This window comes from Ictalurus punctatus, chromosome 26, assembly GCF_001660625.3.
Source record: "Ictalurus punctatus breed USDA103 chromosome 26, Coco_2.0, whole genome shotgun sequence".
Taxonomy (NCBI): Eukaryota; Metazoa; Chordata; class Actinopteri; order Siluriformes; family Ictaluridae; genus Ictalurus; species Ictalurus punctatus.
This window is the reverse complement of record NC_030441.2, coordinates 250,001-265,890: the sequence shown is the minus strand read 5'-3', so window position 1 is coordinate 265,890 and position 15,890 is coordinate 250,001. Positions and strand designations below refer to the sequence as shown.

At 42.5% G+C, this 15,890-nt stretch overlaps 2 protein-coding genes across 2 annotated transcripts; both read right to left on the bottom strand.

Moving 5' to 3' along the window:
* Positions 1-1,329: 1,329 nt before the first annotated feature.
* LOC108259049 (UDP-glucuronosyltransferase 2C1) lies at positions 1,330-3,949 on the bottom strand. The gene has a single exon (XM_047151303.2). The coding sequence runs from the start codon at positions 3,919-3,921 to the stop codon at positions 2,341-2,343; it is 1,581 nt and encodes a 526-aa protein (XP_047007259.1). The 5' UTR covers positions 3,922-3,949; the 3' UTR covers positions 1,330-2,340.
* Positions 3,950-4,832: 883 nt separating this feature from the next.
* LOC108259048 (UDP-glucuronosyltransferase 2C1) lies at positions 4,833-12,147 on the bottom strand. Its single transcript, XM_047151302.2, has 2 exons — positions 12,056-12,147; positions 4,833-7,637 (listed from the first exon to the last, which is right to left on the bottom strand). Exon 2 carries the CDS (start codon positions 7,627-7,629, stop codon positions 6,049-6,051), a length of 1,581 nt encoding a protein of 526 aa, XP_047007258.1. The 5' UTR covers positions 7,630-7,637; positions 12,056-12,147; the 3' UTR covers positions 4,833-6,048.
* Between the last annotated feature and the right edge of the window lie 3,743 nt (positions 12,148-15,890).

Sequence of the window (15,890 nt, the reverse complement as noted above, 5' to 3'; positions counted from 1 at the left end):
GGCAGGATTAGCATCCGGACCCTTTTGATGCGTACCCTCTTTCTGTATAAAACTCTAAACAAAAGGTTTACGCTCGTTCGAATGAGTTGATCTCATGAGATCGAGATGGCCGCCTTACAGTACGTAATGTCACTGGGTTATTTTACTTTCAGTTCCAGAGAATCACAATTATTACATTCATTTAAAAACCATCTGAAATCACTTAACCCCCCTTCTCTCTCTCTCTGTCTCACACTCACACACACTTTGGTTACGGTCGTGTTATTACATTTAATTTGTTTTCTTTACACCTGTGCCAGCAGCTCTCCCAGCTGATCAGTTTCAATTCACCTCAAAAGCGCATCGGGTGGATGAAGGACATTTCTCTGGTGTGTGTGTGTGTGTGTGTGTGTGTGTGTGTGTGTGTGTGTGTGTGTGTGTGTGTGTGTGTGCATGTGTGTCTTAGTGTGTGTGGGTGTGATCCTTCATCCATGGTATAAAATCTGACACTGAAACCTAGTAGTAATAGTGACTAGATCCTCTGCAGAACACACACACACACACACACACACACGTTTTTTTGATGTCCGAGTTTTTAGCCCAGTTTTAACAGTGGTCATTCTTCAATCTGAGAGATGGGGATCGAGGGAACGACAGAGTGGGAATTTGGTGCTTTAAAATAGTCAGTGGTGTTACATGGCCGTCTCGCTCCGCTCCTCTCCTCTCCTCTCCGCTCCTCTCCTCTCCTCTTTTTCTTTCCCCCATCACATGAGATTCATGTCGCACGCAGCAGTCATGATTAATAAGTGTTTCAATCCAACCCCAGCCATTACATTCTCACAGAACATGAAGCCCTGATGAAAATCGGCTGCATCGCATGCGCAAGTTATGATTTCATGATCCAGTTAAACGCCGTGCACAATCAACTCCTGATATTCAAAATAACATCAATATTCCGCGGCCTGTCCGGTCACTTGCTGCGTACGGCTTTACGTACAGGACATGCTGGATCAAGTGCTATTTTACACGCTGCTAAATAACCGTGGCGCGTAGCAGCCATATCTCATTAAATTAAACCAAATATTGCAGTGATTAATGTGGAAATTACTACTAGGACTTTTTTTTTTGCAGCAATTTATTGACAGTAAAACCTACCACAGTCTTATTACATGCTTATTCAAATGCTTGCATAAAAAGCTTTTTTTTTAAATGATATGTTACATCGTATTACAGTAAAAATCATTCTCAGGCTTAAAGGCAAGTGCTAATCTTTAAAAGTCTAAACGTGTCTACTCAAGGAGCGCCGAAGCGTGAAATACATGCAGATGATTTAATTCAACTTTAAAAAAAAAAAAAAAAAAAAGAATCAACGTAAGAACACAAAGAAGTTCCATTTTGAATTAAATTGGAACTGGAATTAAATATGAACACCTTGGACGGTACCTTTATAATATTTCCAACAAATGGACCGCATTTATCGATCAACCTGAACCAAACACCGATCAACCGTACATCACTAATCACCTTCCTAGCATTTACATTTGGCCACACCCACAAATCACAACATGGTAAAGAGAGCTGAAAATGAGAAAACGGCGACGGAACGGTGAAAGAGAACGTGCAGCGTGCACCTAAACGCACGTTCTTTTATAGGGCGCCGTTACTTTTTGCCCTCGTTTATAGATTTGCCTCGGAATCGCTTTCTTTCGAGTCAATACGAAATGTGAATTTCACAAAACACGTAATAGAAATAAACGATCCGTAAGGGTTGATTTGAACGTGATCTGATTGTAAAATCCACAGGAACTGGGCGAGAATTTAGACGATTCGAGGGTCGTATAGTTGTAGGTATAAATTAGCACGTCAGCAAGGTAGGGTATATTCATGCGCAGGATTGTTGCTCGGGCAGCAGCGGTGGGGAACGTACTGAACCGTGGGAACGAGTCAGCCTGGGGAAAGACGGTTGAGAAAATGACTCACAGGGAACCAAGGGAGAAAGGCGTGGCGAATATCAACTGCGGCTGTTCAGCGTGTGTATCGTCCCTAAGAGCACAGCTAATCTGATTTGGGCTTTGGAAACCGATTACAGAGCTGCCGGTCTGCATTTCCTTCACACACTATAACCTGCTTCTGTCTTTCAAAACCCACCTCGCGTCTGTAAAATGAGAGAAAATAAACAAACGTTGGTTTATTTAACTGGGCAGAGTATTAGGAAGGCACATAAACAATGACAATGACAAAATATGACAATTATCGCTGGTTTAATCTAACAATACGATCCACTTGATCCGGTTTAACAGCGCTCGAGCTCTGAGCTCATGACAGCGTACTGTGTGTGATTTTATATACCGACGTGTATTCTTAGGAAGTTGCTTTTTTCTTGATACACAGCCTATAGCAGACATGTCTAATGACTATAAATGTAGTGAAGGCAGTAAATGTAAGAACAAATAGCAGGAACAGTAGAACATCTACAGAGTGGTAAGAATACCAGGGCATTTTATACGACTGTGTTCGTAGATGAGCCGCACCACCGTGCCTCATCGAGTACTCGATCCAGAAGACAGCATTGTCTAACGGTTTTATTGGCACATCTCTGTGGAGTCTGGAGAGTCTTTGCATGTTTTCCCGGTATGAAGGGTCATGGAGCACTTCGTTCAAAGTTAAAAGGAAGGAGTCTTTGTCCACCGTTGCGAAATTGACATTTTTTGCGACTCCCTTCACCCTCATTTTTGAAAGATTGTCAGGCTGATCCCAGATGAGTCCGAAACCAATGATGGGAACTCCATGATAGATGGCTTCCTGAATTCCATTGGTTCCACCATGAGCTACAAACGCCCTGGTCTTAGGGTGGCCAAGGAGATCATTTTGGGGTATCCAGTCCATTATTAAGGTATTGTTCCCCACAGTGGATGGTCTGTCTCCTTTATATCTCCAGATCACTTTTTGTGGAAGTTCTGCAAAAGCCTCAGCTATTGAACTGGCTACATCATGAGGAAGCTGACCAACCATAGTTCCCAGCGACATGACAATGACGCCATGATCACCAGAGCTCTGCACAAAGTCCTCAAGATCCTGTGGAAGAGGTTTGGATGGCTTGCAGTGGAAACCACCAACGTAGACAACGTTTGGCATAGTAGGGCGTGGAAATTCAAAGGTAAAATCAACTCTGAAGAGCCACAGATCTGCTCCTTGGACTAATTCAAAGTAGTCTACCCCTGGACCAAATATCTTATTACACAGTTCATTGTAGCTTGAAGCTATAAAATATTTAATCTGTAATTCAGTTACAATGTACATGACAACATTTACCACTCTCTCAAAAAAGCTCATGTGGTCCGACAGCTCTAACATTGGCAATGGTACATAAGAAAGGGGTGAGGGAGCGATTGCAAAATGGCCCTCACCCTGTATTGTCCACCGAACATTAAAGACAAGTGGCAGGTTGAGATAATGAGCTAATATGGGGCCACTCATTATAACAGGGTCAGTAATAAACACATCAAATTTGGCATCTCTCAAGGACTGCATTAGTTCCTGGTCTTCAATCATGCTGATCACCTGTCTTCTCTCTTTCTCAATCATTTCAAGGGACATGTCCCACATCTCCTTCTCCAGTTTCAGGCGAGCCCACATGGAACCCTCCCTCATAATTTCCAAGAGTCTACTTATAACATTCTGAATGAATTCTTGAACAAAAAGCGCTGAACTTCCTAAAGTGATGGAAGTGTACAACGGGGACGTTTCTTCAATGTACCAGCTGTCCGAAGCTCGCATGACTGTAATATTGTGACCTTTGGCATGAAGAGCCTCAATCATGATTTTCATGTTGATCCAGTGGCTGCCATCCACAGGAAAGAGCAGAATGTTCCCGGTATAGACTGAGGCTACCAGCAGGGGGAGCAAGACCAGGCCAGAGTTTCGCATTTTTAATCCATTCATCGCAGCACCTACAGAAACGAACAGAATGCTAGAGATAAGAACAATGAAAAATACAAGTCTCTTTCATTTTAAACAACAAACTACATCACACATGCTTTACTTCAGAGAAATAATATATACAGTGCCTTGCATTAGGAGTGTATTAGTCAAAGATACAACCAAGAGGCCAAGGGTAACTCTGAAGGAACTAGCTAGATCCACAGCTCAGCTGGCAGAGGCTGTTCGCATCACAACCACAGCCTGGACAATTTAAGTGATGAGAAGATAACTATTATTGAAAAAAGCTATATGACATCTCTTTTGGAGTTTGCAAAAAAGGCATGATGGAACAAACGTGGTGGGAAAAGGTTCTCTGAACTAATGAGATCTAAATTTTTGGCCTTGGCACACAGCACTACATTTGGTGGAACCTCAACACTGTTCATCACCCTGAGAACACCATCCCAACTGTGAAGCATGGTGGTGGTAGTTTAATGTTATGGGGATGTTTCTTATCAGCAGGTACTGGAAAACTGGTCAGGGTCGTGGGTGAGATGGTCCAGACCAGACCTCAAGCTGTTTGAGAATGTGTGTGCAAGACACCAACAACAACACTGCCCATCCAATCTGACAGAGCTCGAGCAATTTTTAAAAAAAGAATGAGGGGCTGAGATGCGTTAAGGCGAAACCCTACAGGTGGACAGAGTAAATATTTAAAAGCAATAGACATCCCATTTAACCTATACTGATGATCTTTCAGGTATTATTATATGTGAACTTTTTTCTCTTTTTTTTATTTACAATCCTTTATGTAAACGATGCTTCATCTAATGAAATACGCCCAAATTCACATACTTATTACAAAACAAAAATCTAGTCTTCTGATAATGTTAGAAGTAAAATGTTTATTTCACTGTGAAGAGGCTTTCAAAAACATTTGCAGGAAAATTGTTTGAAAATGATTTCTTTATTGCTAAAAATCACAAAAATGCTATACTCTTTTACATAATACATATTAATATATAATCCAACATACAGTAAATCCAACAACAATGTACATTTGGTGAAATTCCTCTGTAATAAGCTTCTAAGTAGGGATAGGAATGAATATGTGGAATTTCATGAATTCAGGGCATCTAGAAATAGAGATTTGGCTAAATATATTCTACATACTATAACATAATGTAAACGTTTGAATCGATGTGATTTATTATGCACAAACTAAATGAAAAGTTTGGTGATAGAAATCACCAATGGTCATTTCGAATGATTATTGGAAATTACTATTCAATAGTCAAACGAAGTGAAAAATTCAGACACACCATAGACATGAGCACTTACGCCAAATAAGTTCATTCAAGTGTGTGTGAAAAAGCAAAGAGCATGTACATCCAGGACACAGATGAATGAATTACTCTTTTACTACTATATTATACCCTTACGTTCACGAAAAGTGTTCTTAAATCAAAGATCAGGAGTGTGTTTAACTAAGACATGCCTCCGCTTTGGTCAAACTCCATCCTGCACATGAGAACCCCACCCAACTTGTGTTTACAGGAAGTGGTCTAGACACTGTCTAAAAACCACGTCTTATACTCAAGAAAACTCTGGCAGCTTCAGAGGCGTAAACCACACACAGGGGATGTTAATCATCTGAATGAGGAGCTCAGAAAATTCACTTAAGTACATGCAGAACCCAAGTCTGAAGATGAGGTACTTCTCCCACGTAAATACTGATGTACCTTTTGGACTTAAATTGCCATGTCTGAATACGGCCCTCAGCGAAAATCCCAGTTTCAAGAGGTTGATTTATTCTCAGGGGAATAGTGTACATAACTGTTTAAATTGTCAATTGTACATTTACAAAGAACATGCACACCATAAAGCCAAAAGTATATGCACCCCTGACCATCACACCCGTATGTCGTTCTTCCCCAAACTATTACCATAATGTTGGAAGTATACAGTTGTAAAAGGGGAAATAAATCTGGAATGGGATGTTCAACAAGCGCATCTGGACGTGATGGTGATGGGTGCACAAACTTTTGGCCATATAGTGTATATTGAAAATTCTATTCTATTCTAAACATTACCTGTTAGTGTTATGCTTAAGGCAGGTTCTCGGATATTTTTAAGCAACGTGTATTCTTAGGAAGTTGCTTTTTTCTTGATACACAGCCTATAGCAGACATGTCTAATGACTGTAAATGTAGTGAAGGCAGTAAATGTAAGAACAGACAGCAGGAACAGTAGAACATCTACAGAGTGGTAAGAATACCAGGGCATTTTATACGATTGTGTTCGTAGATGAGCCGCACCACCGTGCCTCATCGAGTACTCGATCCAGAAGACAGCATTGTCTAACGGTTTTATTGGCACATCTCTGTGGAGTCTGGAGAGTCTTTGCATGTTTTCCCGGTATGAAGGGTCATGGAGCACTTCGTTCAAAGTTAAAAGGAAGGAGTCTTTGTCCACAGCTGCGAAATTGACATTTTTTGCGACTCCCTTCACCCTCATTTTTGAAAGATTGTCAGGCTGATCCCAGACGAGTCCGAAACCAATGATGGGAACTCCATGATAGATAGCTTCCTGAATTCCATTGGTTCCACCATGAGCTACAAACGCCCTGGTCTTAGGGTGGCCAAGGAGATCATTTTGGGGTATCCAGTCCATTATTAAGGTATTGTTCCCCACAGTGGATGGTCTGTCTCCTTTATATCTCCAGATCACTTTTTGTGGAAGTTCTGCAAAAGCCTCAGCTATTGAACTGGCTACATCATGAGGAAGCTGACCAACCATAGTTCCCAGCGACATGACAATGACGCCATGATCACCAGAGCTCTGCACAAAGTCCTCAAGATCCTGTGGAAGAGGTTTGGATGGCTTGCAGTGGAAACCACCAACGTAGACAACGTTTGGCATAGTAGGGCGTGGAAATTCAAAGGTAAAATCAACTCTGAAGAGCCACAGATCTGCTCCTTGGACTAATTCAAAGTAGTCTACCCCTGGACCAAATATCTTATTACACAGTTCATTGTAGCTTGAAGCTATAAAGTATTTAATCTGTAATTCAGTTACAATGAAAATGACAACATTTACCACTCTCTCAAAAAAGCTCATGTGGTCCGACAGCTCTAACATTGGCAATGGTACATAAGAAAGGGGTGAGGGAGCGATTGCAAAATGGCCCTCATGATATATGGTCCACCGAACATTAAAGACAAATGGCAGGTTGAGATAATGACCTAATATGGGGCCACTCATTAGCGCAGGGTCAGTAATAAACACATCAAATTTGGCATCTCTCAAGGACTGCATTAGTTCCTGGTCTTCAATCATGCTGATCACCTGTCTTCTCTCTTTCTCAATAATTTCAAGGGACATGTCCCACATCTCCTTCTCCAGTTTCAGGCGAGCCCACATGGAACCCTCCCTCATAATTTCCAAGAACCTGCTTATAACATTCTGCATGAATTCTTGCTCAAAAATCGCTGAGCTTCTTAAAGTGATGGAAGTGTACAACGGGGACGTTTCTTCAATGTACCAGCTGTCCGAAGCTCGCATGACTGTAATATTGTGACCTTTGGCATGAAGAGCCTCAATCATGATTTTCATGTTGATCCAGTGGCTGCCATCCACAGGAAAGAGCAGAATGTTCCCAGTATAGACTGAGGCTACCAGCAGGGGGAGCAAGACCAGGCCAGAGTTTCGCATTTTTAATCCATTCATCGCAGCACCTACAGTAACGAACAGAATGCTGGAGATAAGAACAATGAAAAATACAAGTCTCTTTCATTTTAATCAGATTCTATGGACATTTTTTATCCCATGCACAAGTGATTACGAACGCTGTTATTGGAGAAAAAAAAAACATATGAAATCTCATTTGGAGAAACACACATGTGAAAATAGGTTCTCTGGTCTGATGAGAGAAAAAGTGACAAAGTGTGGCCTTGGCACAAAGCACTACATTTGGTAGAAACCCAACACTGCTCATAACCCTGGGAACAACACATTAGGTAGTTTCACATAGTGGGGATGTTTTTCATCAGTAGAGACTGGGAACCTGGTCAGACTTCACACCTGTATGTCACGTTGCTGCGAACCCATGACTACAGTTCCCAGAGTGCAGCGCAAACTACAAACATGGCCGACGAGGACTACACTTCCCATATCCCATATCCGCACCTTCGCCTGAGTTCTAATCATGGACACCTACACCCAATCAGACACACACTCACACACATAGGATTTAAGCGAAAGTGCGTGCAGTACTAGCTTGCGAAGCAAACACTCGGCAGCCTTGTTTCTGTCTTTGACCAAGCCTCTGCGTTCGATTAAGGATTACCCTGGTTCACGGATTCTGTGCTTTGTTTCTTGACCACGATTCTCTGCCCGAGCCTTGTATTGTCCGTTTGCCTGATCGCCTGCCTACTGCCTGCTTTACAATTACGCCTTCTGCCCGATCCTCACCTTCCGAAATCTGCATCGCCTGCGCTTGCTTCCGTCTCAGGTACCGTAACAGATTACTTCGCATAACTATGGAAGCAGTTGGCGCCCCAGAATGGTGTCAATTTATTGACGAACGGAATAAAGATATAAATGTTCAACAAGATCAGATATCTCGCTTAATGGATGCGAGTGGCGCTCCTGTCTCAATCCATGCTCCCCGCCACGTCGCCACCTGCGCACATTCCACCACCGCCGCCTGCGTACTTTCCGCCACTGCCGATGCTGGAGAGATATGCTGGAGAGCTGGAACGATGTAAGGGGTTCCTGTTACAATGTTCTCTGTTCTTCGCCAGCTACCCAGAAATGACCCGTAAGATCATGCACTTCCTGGAGCTCTTAACCAGATGTGCCTTTTTATGGGCTACCGCAGTGTGGGAGCGAGAGGGCGGCACCATCCCATCGCTAGAGGATTTCATTACCCGTTTCCGGCATGCCTTTGAACATTCGCCTGACGGATGGGAGACAGGCCAGGAGCTCATGAAAATCATGCAGGGCACTCGTGACGCTGTGGAGTATGCCCTGGAGTTTTGTACCATCGCGGCGCAGAGTGGGTGGAACGAACCGGCCCTCAAGCCAGTGTTCCGTCAGGGGGGGAATCCAGAGCTGGTGAAGGAGTTGGCCTGTCGGGATGAACAACTCTCCCTTGATGTGCTTGTTGACCTCACAATTCGGCTGGACCTATTACGCCAGACAAACCGCTCCGTGCAGTGGGAGCCCAGGCTCCCCAAGGCAGGAGCCGCAGCAGAGCCCATGCAGCTTGGTCAGGCACGGCTTCATGAGGAGGAGAGAGAGAGTAGTTGCCGAGAATTCAGCTGCTTTTACTGTGGACAGGCCAGCCACCTTGTCCGCCAATGCCTGCTCAGAAATCCGTGACCCTCCGGGGAGAGAGCGGGGACAGCCGACCCCCACACCAAATGGTGAGTTCCATCCACACACGCACAACTCATGTATTCGTGCTACCTGTCAGGGTTGAACACTCAGGGGTGTCTACTGTGCTCACAGCGTTGATCGACTCAGGAGCTGCCGGCAACTTCATTGACCAGAGAGCCCCACTACACCCGTCCCAGTCACAGTTCCTCCGAATATCATGACCTCAGGGAAGTGTTCAGCAAGGAGAGAGTGAGCGGATTACCACCACACCGCACCTACGATTGCGCAATCGAGCTCCTTCCGGGAGCCAGTCCACCGTGAGGTCGTGTGTACCCTCTCTCCCAAGCCGAACATCGGGCTATGGAGGAGTATATTCAGGAGGCCCCCGCCAGTTTCTTCTTTGTGGAGAAGAAGGGAGGGGGCCTCAGACCATCTATAGACAACTGGGGCCTAAATCAAGTATCTTTTAAATACCGTTATCCCCTGCCACTAGTACCTGCAGCCCTCGAACAGCTAAGGTCTGCGACCATATTTACCAAGCTGGACCTATGTAGCACATACAACCTGGTCCGCATATGGGAGGGGGACGAGTGGAAGACGGCATTCAGCACCACCTCGGGGCACTACGAGTACCTGGTCATGTCTCGTAGGACTCGTTAACGCCCCCTCAGTGTTCCAATGTCTTATTAATGACGTCCTGAGAGACATGCTGGGGAGGAGCGTCATTACATACATCGATGACATACTTGTTTACTCTGCGTCCCTAGAGGCGCATATCGGCCAATGTCCGGCAGGGGTTGTACCGCCTCCTGCAACATCAGCATTACGTAAAGGCCGAAAAGTGTGAGTTCCATCGACACACGATCTCCTTCTTGGGGTATGTTATCAGCCCGAAGGGGGTCACCATGGACCTACTTAAAGTTCAGGCGGTGGTAGAGTGGCCCACGCCATGAACCGTCAAGGAGTTGCAATGGTTCCTCGGCTTTGCAAATTTTTACCCACGTTTCATTTGAGGGTTTAGCATCATAGCGCACCTCCCTCTTACGTGGCAAGCCAAGGCGGCTCTCTTGGGCCCCAGCCGCCCAGGAGGCATTAAACAAGCTCAAGAAAGCCTTTACCATGGCTCCCATCCTCAGACACCCTGACCCCGCAAAGCCCTTTTTCGAGGAAGTCGAGGCAAGGGAAGACTTGCATCAGGTTGCTTCCATGTTCACCACAAAGGATTGTCAGCATCACTGCATTAGACCAATCACATCACTCTGTGACAACACACATGATCACTTGAAGACAAGGCCCACACTGTATCATCTTTCACCTGCAGAGATCTCTGCTGGAGCAGGCCTGAGCCCCAAATTCCACTTTCTCAAGAAAAGAAATGAGTTATCTATCATGTGATTTTGTGACTATTTTCTAAGGAAACAAGACAAAAAGAGAACTAAAAGAATATGAAGAGAAAATATTAGTTGGATAGACCCAGGCAGCAAGGCCTGTCTGTTCTGCAAAGAGAAATGGCTGGAGGTATAGTGCAAAAAAGCAAGTATTTTTATATTGTGCATCACCAGGAATTAGGATATCTGTGCTGTTCCTAACATCCATTGAGGTATAACATTCCAAATAATTGTGCTAAGGTTTGGCACTTGCACTCCCACACAAGTAGTTAGTTGCGTAACTGGAATCAGGGCTCTCCTGCCCATGACAGCAGATCATTCTGATATTCTCTCAGACTCTCTTTTGGCTATTTCTTGTCAGTGCATTTCCAACGAGTCTCAGAGGTGCTCACACTGCTTAATTCATTGGCCAGAAAATCAGATGTGCTTGAAAATAGCAGAACCTCGCAGAAACATTCACAATACGCACGTGGTCGCAGTGAGTAGTCACAGAGTCGGGGGAGTGGGAAGGTGGTACTAGACTTTGAGCCCTGTTGATGACCGGGAAATCTGTGCTAAAATTAAACATTCTGCCAAAGATAGACTGAAGTGGTTCAGAACCTGAATGTGTTGGAACAGTCCCGTCAAAGCCCAGAACTCAATCTCATATATATATAGAGCCCTCTTCTGTTGGATTTTGAAGTAGGCTTTGAACACATGGTTTTGAGCCACACCCAGACGAACATGACCGGCATCGCAAAGTAACACATTCCAGTGCCAGTCTCTTGGAAACTTGTGGAAATGCTGTAGTTATAATTTGTAAATATTGTAAATAAAATATTATAATAATATATTATAACAAGGATTCTGATACTCATACTTATGACGAGAGACTGAAAATTAAACAAGAGGACAAGATTTTAATTCAAAAGTCAAGCTGCAAAAAAAAAATGAAAAGATCCTTTTATCTTTTTCTCTGTCGTGGTACTGTCCGTAACGGACAGTTGTGCTTCCTCACCACTGTTCTAGATTACAGTTTCAACATTATAAAATGTGGAAATATTGGGGGGGGGGGGGGGGGGGGACGACTTTAAAGATGTAAGATATGGATAAATAAATTTAAACGTAACCTCATTGCAAGCTAAGAACGATTGTTAATCTCATTTAGTGCAAAACAAAATGAAAGGTTTTTTTTTTTTTAAATAAATCTGATAATAATCACTGGGAATGATCATTCCCTCAGGCACTTTGTATTTTTATTTAAAAATAAAATGCAAAATGCATAAACACAAATTTATAGTGTATGAAGTTATTATAAGAACGTCCCACAAATCAATTCTCTTACAAAGTCATAGTTTCCTTAAAGCATTATTCCACAATCTAATCGAATCACAAGGCAGACGTACCGTAGACGTGATCTCACACGCCGAGCAAGTTCATTCCAGTGTGTGCGAGAGAGCAAAGAGCATTTACTCTACTTCAGGGAGCTCGATTAATCAATTACTCTGACCGTAGCGGGTGGGGGGGGGGGGGGGGGGGGGGGGGTTGACCTGGTAGAAATCTGAACTTTGTATAGATATTTCCTTCACATATGTCATTTAAATGAGTTTTTATCTTTTCTTTTCAAGTTAATAAGTAGCCCAGTGTGAGGGAAAACATTAGCCAGACACTCCCACTGCTATCAGTTCATTATACAATAGGAAAATATCAGACAGCCGATATGACCTCCATCACAGTTCCTTCAGATTCAGAAAAACAAACAAACAAAAAGAGTATTGCAAATTTAGGGCCTTTGCCTTTTTTCTCAGCTTCAAATCCTTTTTAGAGTCAAAAGTCTAATTAGAACCTGTAGGTGTTTTCCCAGAGGAACGACCCGCTGTTCTGATCACAGCTTCTCCTCGATGCTCTGCTACTGTTGTTCATTTTCTTTGAGTGGTTCTTAGCTGTACGTGGAACCCTTTCAGATAAACACTCTGTTGATGGTTATAACCTTTAAGCATTTCTCCAGAGGGACAACTGAAAGCATAATCCAGAGTCTATCCCGGGAACACCGAGCACAAAGCAGGAGCATGCTCAACACAGAGGAAGATGCATTCAGCTGATCCACAATGCGCGATTTGACTCCTGTTTACTCTGAATAAGCCTGCCCTCTAGAAGATCTGATCTTACAGATCTGTCGTCTTGGTAACAGCTACGACCACGACTTCGAAAGAACGCACAAATCCAGCATCGTGATTAATAATCTGATCCAGCTAACTCGGTATTCCATGTATGAATGGCAAGCTCTAATAAGGATGTGAAATCCAATCAGTTATAGAACAGTCACATGAACTTCACGTTAAAAATTCACGTGTGTTTTTAAGACACTTCATACGTTTAATAATAATTAATAATCACAATTTTTTTTTACACGATTCATTTATTTTCATGATTCTTTTTTAAATGATTCATTTTCACGTGATTCTTTTTTTAAATGATTCACTTATTTTCACGTGGTTCTTTTTGAAAATTATTCATTTTCACATGATTCTTTTTTTAATGATTCATTTACTTTCACGTGATTCTTTTTTTTTAATGATTCATTTATTTTCACGTGATTCTTTTTAAATATGATTCGTTAATTTTCACGTGATTCTTTCTTTATATGATTTGTTTATTTTCACGTGATTCTTTCTTCAGATGATTTGTTTATTTTCACGTGATTCTTTTTTTTAATGATTCGTTTATTTTCACGATTCTTTTTTTTAATGATTCATTTCTTTTCATATGATTCCTTTTTAAAGTGATTCGTTTACTTTCACATGATTCTTTTTTTAAAATGATTCGTTTATTTTGACGTGTTCTTTGTTTAATGCTTCATTTATTTTCACGTGATTCTTTTTTTTTAATGATTCGTTTATTTTCACCCGATTCTTTTTTAAATGATTCGTTTATTTTCACCCGATTCTTTCTAAACGATTTTTTTTTTTACACAATTCATTTTCCCATGTGCTTTTTCTTTTCATTTTACACGATTCTTTTTTTTTTTTTAATATGTAATTATTTAGATGATCATTTTCACCCTCACTTATTTTCAAACCTAGGACATTTCCAGATGTGATTTTCACCCGTGAATAAACATTTTTCACACATGATCACATGCTACTCTCTGGATCACGTGACATTTTCCGAACGCTTTTTTCCGTAAGGGATCGGCTGCTACGCTCCGTCACACGCCTTCTATCATTTCCTCTCTCCTGCTGAGCTTCAATTCGGTGTTTGATTTGGTCCAAAAAAAGAAAAAAAGAGAGAGCTTTCTTCTCCTCACGCGCACGCCCCGTCCTCTCTATCCGCACTACAATAAGAATACAATAGGAGTAAAAACGTATTAATATACATTATTTGATTTCATGATTAATTCATGCTCTTTATTCAAATCCCATCCATTATTAATGCGCCTTTAAAAACTACACTGACACTTTGGTGACTGATGCCCTTTCTTCTGACCCTGTCTCTTCCTCCCTCATATTCTCTCTTTGACATTCTGTATAATTAACACGAAGAGAATTTAACGATTTCATGTCAATTAAGCGAAGCACAGAGAATTTCATCAAATAAATTACAAACACCATTTTTTCCTCTTGCTCATTAATCCTAGAGGAACCACAAGTGTATCTGTGAAATCTCTCACATTATATCCACAGCTACTGAAGGAGAGTTATGATTCTTCCGAAGTCGGAAAAGTCTTACACACAGATCTACAGAATCCAGGTCAGATTAATCACTAAATAATGACCCCCTCCCTCCCTCCCTTCCTCCCTCTCTTCCTCCCTCCCTTCCTCCCTCCCTCACCCACCGACCATCAGAAATGTCTTCGAGACGTGATCTGAAGACATAATATTTAAATCATGATCATCGGGACGGCTTCGCCTGTCAGTCGTTCCTCCTCAAAATACGGCTCAAATCTTTCTAGAAAAAAAAACAAAAAGCCGCCGTATGGCGCCGTATAATATCTCGAGTCGAGTTTAGTGCCAGACGTCTCTGCCAAATGCTGAACAAGCACTAGACTGTTTTTTTTCTCTGCTCTCTTAACAAAATGGCTTTTAAAGCTGAGACAGGACCTTCTATTCTGGTTCCAGTTTTTTTTTTTTTTTTTTTTCTCCTGACAGTTTGATTATAACATATTAAACGTCCAGGTCACAAATAATATCCACTCGATATTCAATACTCGATAAGAATGCTGCAGCAATAAAATGCCATTCATGGACCTTTATTTGTACGTTTGGCTATTGTTTCCATAGTGACGAGGCGATACGAGGTGTTTTGTTATCCGTCTAGACAACAGTGGCCCAGCGAGTGCATTCCAGACAACACGGATACTCTCGCACGCTACAGAGTCCGTAAAGATCACCCACCGAGTGCTCGTTTAAACGTGCACGCCGCGTCTCTGGTCATTCAATCGGAAGGTATTAGCGTAGCGTTTACAGTGACGCGCGTGACTTCACGTGCTCCAGTCCCGACACGTTTGTGTTTGTTTGTGTTTGTTTGTTCTGTTGTGTTTTCACGACTGGGTTCAGACGCAATTTTCTACTTTTCTGGGTCACGGATATTGATATAGCCGAGAGGAGAATACATTCGAATACATTACGTGTGTGTGTGTGTGTGAGAGAGAGAGTGAGAGAGAGAGAGAGAGAGAGAGAGAGAGTGGACACACACACACACACACACACACACACGATGTGTGTAATGTGGGTAATTACAGAACTAAAAACTGAGCCTCTCAGCTATTCTCAGACTGCTTGCTGTGCTAAGAATCTGTTTTTTTGTTGTTAATTGTGAGTTTTTACTTCTCTCCCTCTCCCTCCCTCTCTCTCTCTCTTTCTCACACACACACACACACACACACACACCCCTGCGGTCATGCCGTCTCAGACTGCATTAGCTTCAGCAAAATCGTTAAAAATCACTGAAAACACCACGGATCGGGACATGACTTTCTGAACAAGACTTCGTATTCAGAAAAAGTAAAACTCTGCGATTGTTCACACGGTAAAGTTTCCTGTAAGGAGACGTTCACACGGAAGGAGTCTCCAGCGTCAGACGTGAAACGCTAGAGCTTTTGCTGTAAGTTTTCAGCTGTCTTCAGGGCAGAGGAGTTCACGCTTCTTTGCAGTTTCTCGGTAACAACAACAACAACAACAACAACAACAACAACAAGCTGTGTGATTTTTTTTGTCTTCGAGAGAGAGATGAAAGAAAGGC